The sequence below is a fragment of the Musca autumnalis genome, unplaced genomic scaffold (genome assembly GCF_047663935.1).
Source record: "Musca autumnalis isolate F117 unplaced genomic scaffold, ASM4766393v1 scaffold_2, whole genome shotgun sequence".
Taxonomy (NCBI): Eukaryota; Metazoa; Arthropoda; class Insecta; order Diptera; family Muscidae; genus Musca; species Musca autumnalis.
In genome coordinates this window covers 71448958-71462792 of record NW_027411755.1, presented here as the reverse complement: position 1 = coordinate 71462792, position 13835 = coordinate 71448958, and the positions used below count along the sequence as shown (strand labels likewise).

At 31.4% G+C, this 13835-nt stretch overlaps 1 protein-coding gene across 1 annotated transcript in view; it reads left to right on the top strand.

The window, feature by feature from the left end:
- Window positions 1-13835, top strand: part of Sur (Sulfonylurea receptor) — a 336340-nt gene that overhangs the window by 154205 nt on the left and 168300 nt on the right. The window contains exon 7 of the mRNA XM_073967904.1: window positions 2743-2846. Within this exon, the coding sequence (XP_073824005.1) occupies window positions 2743-2846 (104 nt within the window). The remainder of the gene's footprint in view (window positions 1-2742; window positions 2847-13835) is intronic.

The following is a 13835-nucleotide window of genomic DNA, read 5'->3' as shown; positions in this document are numbered from 1 at the left end:
GCTTTGCTTTTGGAAAGTTTCCAACCAAAGCTGTGATATTTGTCATTATAATTAAAATCGCAAAAATGGGTTTTATTTGCTACTATTGTGATATCTTCGTTGTTTCATCACCTACGAGAACCTACTTTACATCATTAGAAAGGTGATATTTTATACTTTCATTGTCAGGATTTGCTTTTGGTATACCCCATACATAAGGTGAGATATTCGCTGTGGACGTTGTCTTTTTATCCACCTAAGTTTTTTGCCCATTAAGAGCCCTAAACATTATCCGACCATCACCAAAATCAATAGGCTTCTTCCCTTCTGGGACCCCATCAACATCCAAAATTTCGTGACGATTCGATCAAAATTTCGACCTGTAGCGTGATTACAAGGTTTAGATGGACAGACGGACGGACGGACACACATAGCCAGATCGTCTCAGCTCGTCGAGACCATTATTTTGATGCCCTACAAACTTTTTGGCCAAAACCAACTTATAATACCCTCCCCACATAGTGGTGTAGGGTATAATTAAACTAAAGTACAACCAAATGCAGTGGTTGCTACAAATTGACGAAGAAATACAGAAATGTTGCCATTCCACACTGGATCCACTTGTATGGAGAAAGTGGCCAAAAATATTTCCAGTGTAAATATCAAGCCAATGAGCCGGTTACAGCTTTCTGCTGCTGTGAGGATTGTTTTAAGAAATCACGAGCGTTACATTCTCCCCCCTTTCCCATCTGGAGGGGGTATACGGTAAGAATTGTTTTGTTTGACATGAACAAAGGCTTGGGGATACAAAACAATCTGCAAAACACATAAAATCTAACCAATTTAGCGGATTAAAAAAATAAACATTTTTGTCTGAAAATTGGTAAAATTTTTAATATAGATCTTATAGCATTCGTCCTGAAAGAAGCGACCCACCATTTATAGTCCAGCAGTAGATGACAGCTGATTTAAATACTGAATAATCTTAAACCCATGACCTACTTTGGAAAATTATTCCCGAGGTGGGCAGTGGTGGGCATCATCACTAAAACCTTAGGTCAAATTTAAGTATATGATCGAATTGGCATTACAAAATACACTAAGAATATATACAGCTAACTGGAATACCACAACACGCTAAAACACAATTTTTTAAAGGAAATTAAGCCATTACATCCTCCTTCAAAATCCACCATAACATTTTGCAATACGTATTAGTTTCGATTTTTGGAGCTAATCTTAAGAAGATCGCGTTCGAATGAAACAAAAAAGGTCCATGTCATAGCTGTCAGTGTTGCCAGATGTTGTACCAAAATATTGACATTAATTTTTTTATTTTTGGCCAATGGGTGGATCCGCTGTGCATTCTTACAAAGCCATACTTATAGTGCATCCAAATCTCCTGGCTCGCCAACTGTTAAACTTCGAAGGACACAATCGAATAAGAAGAAGAGATACCCTCCACGTAACGTAGGGAGAGTGAATACTTATCACGGTGCGCCTTAACTAATTTTAAATGGAAAGTTTTTGCAGATTCTGAAACTACGATGCTCATAGATGAGAAATATCAAGAAACAAAAAAATCGCCGGAGGGATTTTCAAATAAATCGCGATTTAAATTCACATTTTTAGGGGTTTTTTAGGTTTCTCGATTTTGCTTGGAAACCGCGAGTCCTATGTAAATGAGACTAAAGAAAATGTTGTAGATGTGAAAATTCTCCACATGATTGACCTTTATGATATTTTCGTAGGTGTTACCGTTTTTGAGATATAGAAGTTCAAATTGAGACAGTGCACTGACTGTATCGCCTCCTATGAGCATTGTAGTTTCAGAATCTGCAAAAACTTCCCAGGTGTAAGCACCTTCCATTTAAATTTGGTTAAGGCACACCGTGTTATTCTAATTTTAATTTCATTTTGTGAAAGATTCAATAAAAAAGAAAAGAACGAAAAAAATATGCTTGCTCACTTTCATTAACGGGTGTTAAAGGCAGTACCGAAGATGAGAGCACTGGGAGGTCAGTGTCCACTTGAGATGAAAGTTGGACCAAGACAAGTCCTGGAATTTGCCAAATTAAAGCCGGTCAGGACCGTTCCTTGGTATCTTCCCTACAGGGGTGGCGTAGGAAAGATACCAAGGAGATAATGTCTATAAAAATTGTGCCGCTACAAACAAATCTTACAAACTTAGTATTCGGTTTGGCTGAAACTTCTTAAATCGTACTATTTCTTCCAAATGTGCCTTGATATAGGCACAAAGGTTCAAGAAAGTCTGTATCGACCCACATCTTCGTTTACCTCCAAAACAAAAGTTCAACACTTTTGCTTAAGCACAGTTTAAGAGCTGGTCCTGTTACTGTTTTCCGACATTCTTTCCCAAGATCCGCTGAACTTATCGCGATTGTTAATTGGATTCATAGTCGCCCTATGTGAATAATGGGCATTCCGCAACCTGTAGACGCGTCTGTTAGAACTTTGCTATACTTCAAAAGCGGAATATTATTTGGAGTACTATTCGTAAATGCTAGTTTTGGGTTAAAACAGTCAACAACTAATTTGTTTATTATATACATATATATCGCAGGAGAAATTACTGTTTACTTTCCCTTGATAATTGATGGTTGAACTGTTACTTTAATCTCAGTTATGGACAACGAAAAAATTTGCAATCTAATCGTAGATTCAAACATTTTTTATTTTATACTGCCAATATTTTACAGTATTTTATTAACATCTTCCTCTTCTTCTTCTGTTTTTTCACAGCTCTAAATGACATTGGAGCCATAACAAATTTGATGTCTGAGGATACCCTCAATATCATGTCCTTCTTTTGGATAGCACACTATGTATGGGCCATACCATTGAAAGTAAGTATAAATCTCTTTAGATTGAGAAATTAAACAAATAAATAAAAATAAATGTTATCACAAAACTATCGGATAATTATCGACAATTCGCTCCACCAACAATCTTGCAACTGTTCAATTGACAATAAATAACAAATTGGACATTATTCAATGAAAAATTATATTATTTTTTGCATAGATCGCTTTTTTTGTAACTTAACGAACGAAAAATTCCCTCTCGATTGCAAAAGAAGAGATAGTATAATGTAAAATAAATGGTTTTAAAATGCAATTAATTTATAGTTACAAAAAAAGCACACACACAGAAGTGAGCTATGCTACTCAAAGGATAACTGGCCTGGCTGGTTTTTGTGTTTGTTGCTGTGGCCAACAGATTTATATCCAAAAAAATCGCAATAATGGCAGCAGCAACAAAAAGCGAAGTGATGGATATAAAAATCTTTTTAAAATTAAAATGGAAATTCATTTTTGTTCTGTTTCACATGAAACGGAAACTTGGACAGCAATGAAACAGTTTTCATAATTTATGCTCTTAAAGTGTTTGATGAATGAATAAAAAATAAATGAATGAATATTAAGGCATTATTGATTGACCCAGATAACTTTACTTGAAATTATTTACAGGGAAGTGGAGTTCCATGAATGAACTCAACAGTACAGACGTGTAAAATTATATACCACAAAATGTTTAATTTTAAAGAATATTTTCCCCAGGACTCTTAGACGACAAAACGTTAAATTTTAAAGAATATTTTTTCCAAGGGCATTTAGACCACAAGGCGTGGATTTTTAAAGAATATTTGCAAAGAAACCTTAGACCGGAAAATGGATTTTTAAAGAACATTTGCAAAGCAACCTTAGACCGGAAAACGTGGATTTTTAAAGAATAATTTTCCAAGGGCTCTTAGACCACACAACATGGATTTTTAAAGAATATTTTTACAAAGGCACTTAGACCACAAACCGTGGATTTTTAAAAAATATTTTTCAAAGGTCTCTTAAATCACAAAACGTGGACTTTAAAGAGTATTTTTCAAAAGACTCTTACATCACAAAACGTGAATTTTTAAAGAGTGGATTTTTAACGAATATTTTTTCAAAGGACTCTTAGACAACAAAACGTGGATTTTTAAAGAATATGTTTCCAAAGGACTCTTTTTTCAAAGGACTCTTAGACCACAAAACGTGGATTTTTAAAAAACATTTTTCCAAAGGACTCTTGGACCACACACGGTGGACTTTTAAAGAATATTTCCCAATGACTCTTAGACCACAAAACGTGGATTTTTAAAGAATATTTTTCCAAGCGCACTTAGACCACAAAACGTTCATTTTTAAAAAATGTTTTTCCAAGGGCACTTAGACCACAAAACGTTCATTTTAAAAAAATATTTTTCCAAGGGCACTTAAACCACAAAACATGGGTTTTTAAAGAATATTTTTAAGCCTCCTTAGACCACAAAACGTAAATTTTTAAAGAATTGTTTTCAAAGGACACTAACATCACAAAACTTTGGTTTTTAATGAATAATTTTCCAAAGGACTATTAGACCACAAAACGTGGATTTTTATAGAATATTTTTATAAAGGACTCTTGGATTACAAAACGTGGATTTTTAAAGAATATTTCTCCAAAAGACTCTTAGACCACAAAGCGTGGATTAAAAAAAAAATATTTTTGGAAGATCTCTTAGACCACAGAACGTGGATTTTTAAAGAATATTTTTCACAAAGGACTCTTTAGCCACAAAACGTGGATTTTTATAGAATATTTTTCCTAAAGAACTCTTAGACTTAGGATTTTTAAAGAATATTTTTAGAGGACTCTTACATCATTGCTTTTTAAAGAATATTTTTAGAGGACTCTTACATCATTGCTTTTTAAAGAATATTTTTCCCACAAAACGTGGATTTTTAAACAATATTTTTCCAAAGGACTCGTAGACCACAAAATGTGGATTTTTAAAGAATATTTTTCCAAAGGACTCTTAGACCACAAAACGTGGATTTTTAAACAATATTTTTCCAAAGGACTCGTGGACCACAAAATGTGGATTTTTAAAGAATGTTTTTCCAAAGGACTCTTAGACCACAAAACGTGGATTTTTAAAGAATATTTTTCCAAAGGACTCTTAGACCACAAAACGTGGATTTTTAAAGAATATTTTTCCAAAGGACTCTTAGACCGTAAAACGTGGATTTTTAAAGAATTTTTTTCAAAAGACTCTTACATCACAAAACGTGGATTTTTAAAGAATTTTTTTCAAAAGACTCTTACATCACAAAACGTGGATTTTTAAAGAATTTTTTTCAAAAGACTCTTACATCACAAAACGTGGATTTTTAAAGAATTTTTTTCAAAAGACTCTTACATCACAAAACGTGAATTTTTAAAGAATATTTTTCCAAGGGCACTTAGAGCACAAAACGTGGATTTTTAAAGAATATTTTTCCAAGGGCACTTAGAGCACAAAACGTGGATTTTTAAAGAATATTTTTCCAAGGGCACTTAGAGCACAAAACGTGGATTTTTAAAGAATTTTTTTCAAAAGACTCTTACATCACAAAACTTGGATTTTTAAAGAATATTTTTCCAAAGGTCTCTTAGATCACAAAACGTGGATTTTTAAAGAATAATTTTCCAAAGGACTCTTAGATCACAAAACGTGGATTTTTAAAGAATATTTTTCCAAAGGACTCTTAGATCACAAAACGTGGATTTTTAAAGAATATTTTTCCAAAGGACTCTTAGATCACAAAACGTGGATTTTTAAAGAATATTTTTCCAAAGGACTCTTAGATCACAAAACGTGGATTTTTAAAGAATATTTTTCCAAAGGACTCTTAGATCACAAAACGTGGATTTTTAAAGAATATTTTTCCAAAGGACTCTTAGATCACAAAACGTGGATTTTTAAAGAATATTTTTCCAAAGGACTCTTAGATCACGAAACGTGGATTTTTAAAGAATATTTTTCCAAAGGACTCTTAGATCACAAAACGTGGATTTTTAAAGAATATTTTTCCAAAGGACTCTTAGATCACAAAACGTGGATTTTTAAAGAATATTTTTCCAAAGGACTCTTAGATCACAAAACGTGGATTTTTAAAGAATATTTTTCCAAAGGACTCTTAGATCACAAAACGTGGATTTTTAAAGAATATTTTTCCAAAGGACTCTTAGATCACAAAACGTGGATTTTTAAAGAATATTTTTCCAAAGGACTCTTAGATCACAAAACGTGGATTTTTAATGAATATTTTTCCAAAGGACTCTTAGATCACAAAACGTGGATTTTTAAAGAATATTTTTCCAAAGGACTCTTAGATCACAAAACGTGGATTTTTAAAGAATATTTTTCCAAAGGACTCTTAGATCACAAAACGTGGATTTTTAAAGAATATTTTTCCAAAGGACTCTTAGATCACAAAACGTGGATTTTTAAAGAATATTTTTCCAAAGGACTCTTAGATCACAAAACGTGGATTTTTAAAGAATATTTTTCCAAGGTTACTTAGACCACAAAACGTGGACTTTTAAAGAATATTTTTCCAAGGTTACTTAGACCACAAAACGTGGATTTTTAAAGAATATTTTTCCAAGGTTACTTAGACCACAAGACGTGGATTTTTAAAGAATATTTTTCCAAAGTTACTTAGACCACAAAACGTGGACTTTTAAAGAATATTTTTCCAAAGTTACTTAGACCACAAAACGTGGACTTTTAAAGAATATTTTTCCAAGGTTACTTAGACCACAAAACGTGGACTTTTAAAGAATATTTTTCCAAGGTTACTTAGACCACAAAACGTGGATTTTTAAAGAATATTTTTCCAAGGTTACTTAGACCACAAAACGTGGACTTTTAAAGAATATTTTTCCAAGGTTACTTAGACCACAAAACGTGGATTTTTAAAGAATATTTTTCCAAGGTTACCTAGACCACAAAACGTGGACTTTTAAAGAATATTTTTCCAAGGTTACTTAGACCACAAAACGTGGATTTTTAAAGAATATTTTTCCAAGGTTACTTAGACCACAAAACGTGGACTTTTAAAGAATATTTTTCCAAGGTTACTTAGACCACAAAACGTGGATTTTTAAAGAATATTTTTCCAAGGTTACTTAAACCACAAAACGTGGATTTTTAAAGAATATTTTTCCAAGGTTACTTAGACCACAAAACGTGGATTTTTAAAGAATATTTTTCCAAGGTTACTTAGACCACAAAACGTGGATTTTTAAAGAATATTTTTCCAAGGTTACTTAGACCACAAAACGTGGATTTTTAAAGAATATTTTTCCAAGGTTACTTAAACCACAAAACGTGGATTTTTAAAGAATATTTTTCCAAGGTTACTTAGACCACAAAACGTGGATTTTTAAAGAATATTTTTCCAAGGTTACTTAGACCACAAAACGTGGATTTTTAAAGAATATTTTTCCAAGGTTACTTAGACCACAAAACGTGGATTTTTAAAGAATATTTTTCCAAGGTTACTTAGACCACAAAACGTGGATTTTTAAAGAATATTTTTCCAAGGTTACTTAGACCACAAAACGTGGATTTTTAAAGAATATTTTTCCAAGGTTACTTAAACCACAAAACGTGGATTTTTAAAGAATATTTTTCCAAGGTTACTTAGACCACAAAACGTGGATTTTTAAAGAATATTTTTCCAAGGTTACTTAGACCACAAAACGTGGATTTTTAAAGAATATTTTTCCAAGGTTACTTAGACCACAAAACGTGGATTTTTAAAGAATATTTTTCCAAGGTTACTTAGACCACAAAACGTGGACTTTTAAAGAATATTTTTCCAAGGTTACTTAGACCACAAAACGTGGATTTTTAAAGAATATTTTTCCAAGGTTACTTAAACCACAAAACGTGGATTTTTAAAGAATATTTTTCCAAGGTTACTTAGACCACAAAACGTGGATTTTTAAAGAATATTTTTCCAAGGTTACTTAGACCACAAAACGTGGATTTTTAAAGAATATTTTTCCAAGGTTACTTAGACCACAAAACGTGGATTTTTAAAGAATATTTTTCCAAGGTTACTTAAACCACAAAACGTGGATTTTTAAAGAATATTTTTCCAAGGTTACTTAGACCACAAAACGTGGATTTTTAAAGAATATTTTTCCAAGGTTACTTAGACCACAAAACGTGGATTTTTAAAGAATATTTTTCCAAGGTTACTTAGACCACAAAACGTGGATTTTTAAAGAATATTTTTCCAAGGTTACTTAGACCACAAAACGTGGATTTTTAAAGAATATTTTTCCAAGGTTACTTAGACCACAAAACGTGGATTTTTAAAGAATATTTTTCCAAGGTTACTTAGACCACAAAACGTGGATTTTTAAAGAATATTTTTCCAAGGTTACTTAGACCACAAAACGTGGATTTTTAAAGAATATTTTTCCAAGGTTACTTAGACCACAAAACGTGGACTTTTAAAGAATATTTTTCCAAGGTTACTTAGACCACAAAACGTGGATTTTTAAAGAATATTTTTCCAAGGTTACTTAGACCACAAGACGTGGATTTTTAAAGAATATTTTTCCAAGGTTACCTAGACCACAAAACGTGGATTTTTAAAGAATATTTTTCCAAAGTTACTTAGACCACAAAACGTGGATTTTTAAAGAATATTTTTCCAAGGTTACTTAGACCACAAAACGTGAACTTTTAAAGAATATTTTTCCAAGGTTACTTAGACCACAAAACGTGGATTTTTAAAGAATATTTTTCCAAGGTTACTTAGACCACAAAACGTGGATTTTTAAAGAATATTTTTCCAAGGTTACTTAGACCACAAAACGTGGATTTTTAAAGAATATTTTTCCAAGGTCACTTAGACCACAAAACGTGGATTTTTAAAGAATATTTTTCCAAGGTTACTTAGACCACAAAACGTGGTTTTTTAAAGAATATTTTTCCAAGGTTACTTAGACCACAAAACGTGGTTTTTTAAAGAATATTTTTCCAAGGTTACTTAGACCACAAAACGTGGTTTTTTAAAGAATATTTTTCCAAGGTTACTTAGACCACAAAACGTGGTTTTTTAAAGAATATTTTTCCAAGGTTACTTAGACCACAAAACGTGGATTTTTAAAGAATATTTTTCCAATGGACTCTTATATCACAAAACGTGGATTTTTAAAGAATATTTTTCCAATGGACTCTTAGATCACAAAACGTGGATTTTTAAAGAATATTTTTCCAATGGACTCTTAGTTCACAAAACGCGGATTTTTAAAGAATATTTTTCCAATGGACTCTTAGATCACAAAACGTGGATTTTTAAAGAATATTTTTCCAATGGACTCTTAGATCACAAAACGTGGATTTTTAAAGAATATTTTTCCAATGGACTCTTAGATCACAAAACGTGGATTTTTAAGAATATTTTTCCAATGGACTCTTAGATCACAAAACGTGGATTTTTAAAGAATATTTTTCCAATGGACTCTTAGATCACAAAACGTGGATTTTTAAGAATATTTTTCCAATGGACTCTTAGATCACAAAACGTGGATTTTTAAAGAATATTTTTCCAAGGTTACTTAGACCACAAAACGTGGATTTTTAAAGAATATTTTTCCAAGGTTACTTAGACCACAAAACGTGGATTTTTAAAGAATATTTTTCCAAGGTTACTTAGACCACAAAACGTAGATTTTTAAAGAATATTTTTTCAAGGTTACTTAGACCACAAAACGTGGATTTTTAAAGAATAATTTTCCAAGGTTACTTAGACCACAAACCGTGGATTTTTAAAGAATATTTTTCCAAGGTTACTTAGACCACAAACCGTGGATTTTTAAAGAATATTTTTCGAAGGTTACTTAGACCACAAAACGTGGATTGTTAAAGAATATTTTTCCAAGGTTACTTAGACCACAAAACGTGGATTGTTAAAGAATATTTTTCCAAGGTTACCTAGAACACAAAACGTGGATTTTTAAAGAATATTTTTCCAAGGTTACTTAGAACACAAAACGTGGATTTTTAAAGAATATTTTTCCAAAGGACTCTTAGATCACAAAACGTGGATTTTTAAAGAATACTTTTCCAATGGACTCGTAGTTCACAAAACGCGGATTTTTAAAGAATATTTTTCCAATGGACTCTTAGATCACAAAACGTGGATTTTTAAAGAATATTTTTCCAATGGACTCTTAGATCACAAAACGTGGATTTTTAAAGAATATTTTTCCAATGGACTCTTAGATCACAAAACGTGGATTTTTAAAGAATATTTTTCCAATGGACTCTTAGATCACAAAACGTGGATTTTAAAGAATATTTTTCCAATGGACTCTTAGATCACAAAACGTGGATTTTTAAAGAATATTTTTCCAAAGGACTCTTAGTTCACAAAATGTGGATTTTTAAAGAATATTTTTCCAAGGTTACTTAGACCACAAAACGTGAACTTTTAAAGAATATTTTTCCAAGGTTACTTAGACCACAAAACGTGGATTTTTAAAGAATATTTTTCCAAGGTTACTTAGACCACAAAACGTGGATTTTTAAAGAATATTTTTCCAAGGTTACTTAGACCACAAAACATGGATTTTTAAAGAATATTTTTCCAAGGTCACTTAGACCATAAAACGTGGATTTTTAAAGAATATTTTTCCAAGGTTACTTAGACCACAAAACGTGGTTTTTTAAAGAATATTTTTCCAAGGTTACTTAGACCACAAAACGTGTTTTTTTAAAGAATATTTTTCCAAGGTTACTTAGACCACAAAACGTGGTTTTTTAAAGAATATTTTTCCAAGGTTACTTAGACCACAAAACGTGGTTTTTTAAAGAATATTTTTCCAAGGTTACTTAGACCACAAAACGTGGATTTTTAAAGAATATTTTTCCAAGGTTACTTAGACCACAAAACGTGGATTTTTAAAGAATATTTTTCCAAGGTTACTTAGACCACAAAACGTGGATTTTTAAAGAATATTTTTTCAAGGTTACTTAGACCACAAAACGTGGATTTTTAAAGAATAATTTTCCAAGGTTACTTAGACCACAAACCGTGGATTTTTGAAGAATATTTTTCCAAGGTTACTTAGACCACAAACCGTGGATTTTTAAAGAATATTTTTCCAAGGTTACTTAGACCACAAAACGTGGATTGTTAAAGAATATTTTTCCAAGGTTATTTAGACCACAAAACGTGGATTGTTAAAGAATATTTTTCCAAGGTTACCTAGAACACAAAACGTGGATTTTAAAAGAATATTTTTCCAAGGTTACTTAGAACACAAAACGTGGATTTTTAAAGAATATTTTTCCAAGGTTACTTAGACCACAAAACGTGGATTGTTAAAGAATATTTTTCCAAGGTTACTTAGAACACAAAACGTGGATTTTTAAAGAATATTTTTCCAAGGTTACTTAGACCACAAAACGTGGATTGTTAAAGAATATTTTTCCAAGGTTACCTAGAACACAAAACGTGGATTTTTAAAGAATATTTTTCCAAGGTTACCGAGAACACAAAACGTGGATTTTTAAAGAATATTTTTCCAAGGTTACTTAGACCACAAACCGTGGATTTTTAAAGAATATTTTTCCAAGGTTACTTAGACCACAAAACGTGGATTTTTAAAGAATATTTTTCCAAGGTTACTTAGACCACAAAACGTGGATTTTTAAAGAATATTTTTCCAAGGTTACTTAGACCACAAAACGTGGATTTTTAAAGAATATTTTTCTAAGGTTACTTAGACCACAAAACGTGGATTTTTAAAGAATATTTTTTCAAGGTTACTTAGACCACAAAACGTGGATTTTTAAAGAATAATTTTCCAAGGTTACTTAGACCACAAACCGTGGATCTTTAAAGAATATTTTTCCAAGGTTACTTAGACCACAAACCGTGGATTTTTAAAGAATATTTTTCCAAGGTTACTTAGATCACAAAACGTGGATTGTTAAAGAATATTTTTCCAAGGTTACTTAGACCACAAAACGTGGATTGTTAAAGAATATTTTTCCAAGGTTACCTAGAACACAAAACGTGGATTTTTAAAGAATATTTTTCCAAGGTTACTTAGAACACAAAACGTGGATTTTTAAAGAATATTTTTCCAAAGGACTCTTAGAACACAAAACGTGGATTTTTAAAGAATATTTTTCCAAAGGACTCTTAGATCACAAAACGTGGATTTTTAAAGAATACTTTTCCAATGGACTCTTAGTTCACAAAACGCGGATTTTTAAAGAATATTTTTCCAATGGACTCTTAGATCACAAAACGTGGATTTTTAAAGAATATTTTTCCAATGGACTCTTAGATCACAAAACGTGGATTTTTAAAGAATATTTTTCCAATGGACTCTTATATCACAAAACGTGGATTCTTAAAGAATATTTTTCCAATGGACTCTTAGATCACAAAACGTGGATTTTTAAAGAATATTTTTCCAATGGACTCTTAGATCACAAAACGTGGATTTTTAAACAATACTTTTCCAATGGACTCTTAGTTCACAAAACGCGGATTTTTAAAGAATATTTTTCCAATGGACTCTTAGATCACAAAACGTGGATTTTTAAAGAATATTTTTCCAATGGACTCTTAGATCACAAAACGTGGATTTTTAAAGAATATTTTTCCAAAGGACTCTTAGACCATTAAACGTGGATTTTTAAAGAATATTTTTCCAAAGGACTCTTAGACCATTAAACGTGGATTTTTAAAGAATATTTTTCCAAAGGACTCTTAGACCATTAAACGTGGATTTTTAAAGAATATTTTTCCAAAGGACTCTTAGACCATTAAACGTGGATTTTTAAAGAATATTTTTCCAAAGGACTCTTAGACCATTAAACGTGGATTTTTAAAGAATATTTTTCCAAAGGACTCTTAGACCATTAAACGTGGATTTTTAAAGAATATTTTTCCAAAGGACTCTTAGACCATTAAACGTGGATTTTTAAAGAATATTTTTCCAAAGGACTCTTAGACCATTAAACGTGGATTTTTAAAGAATATTTTTCCAAAGGACTCTTAGACCATTAAACGTGGATTTTTAAAGAATATTTTTCCAAAGGCATTTAGACCACAAAACGTGGATTTTTAAAGAATATTTTTCCAAAGGCATTTAGACCACAAAACGTGGATTTTTAAAGAATATTTTTGGAAGAGCACTTAGACCACAAAACGTGGATTTTTAAAGAATATTTTTGGAAGAGCACTTAGACCACAAAACGTGGATTTTTAAGGAATATTTTTGGAAGAGCACTTAGACCACAAAACGTGGATTTTTAAAGAATATTTTTCATAAGCACTTTTAGACAACAAGACGTGGATTTTTAAAGAATATTTTTCCAACGGTTGTTACACCACAAAACTGAAATTTTTACAGAATATTTTTCCAAAGGTTGTTACACACAAAACTGGAATTTTTAAAGAATATTTTTCCTAAGGACTCGTAGGGCACATAAGTTGGATTTTTAAAGAATATTCTTCCAAAGGACTCTTAGACCACAAAACGTGGATTTTTAAAGAATATTCTTCCAAAGGACTCTTAGACCACGAAACGTGGATTTTTAAAGAATATTCTTCCAAAGGACTCTTAGACCACAAAACGTGGATTTTTAAAGAATATTTTTGGAAGAGCACTTAGACCACAAAACGTGGATGTTTAAAGAATATTTTTCATAAGCACTTTAAGACATCAAGACGTGGATTTTTAAAGAATATTTTTCCAACGGTTGTTACACCACAAAACTGAAATTTTTACAGAATATTTTTCCAAAGGTTGTTACACACAAAACTGGAATTTTTAAAGAATATTTTTCCTAAGGACTCGTAGGGCACATAAGTTGGATTTTTAAAGAATATTCTTCCAAAGAACTCTTAGACCACAAAACGTGGATTTTTAAAGAATATTTTTCCAAAGGCATTTAGACCACAAAACGTGGATTTTTAAAGAATATTTTTCCCAAGGACACTGAGACC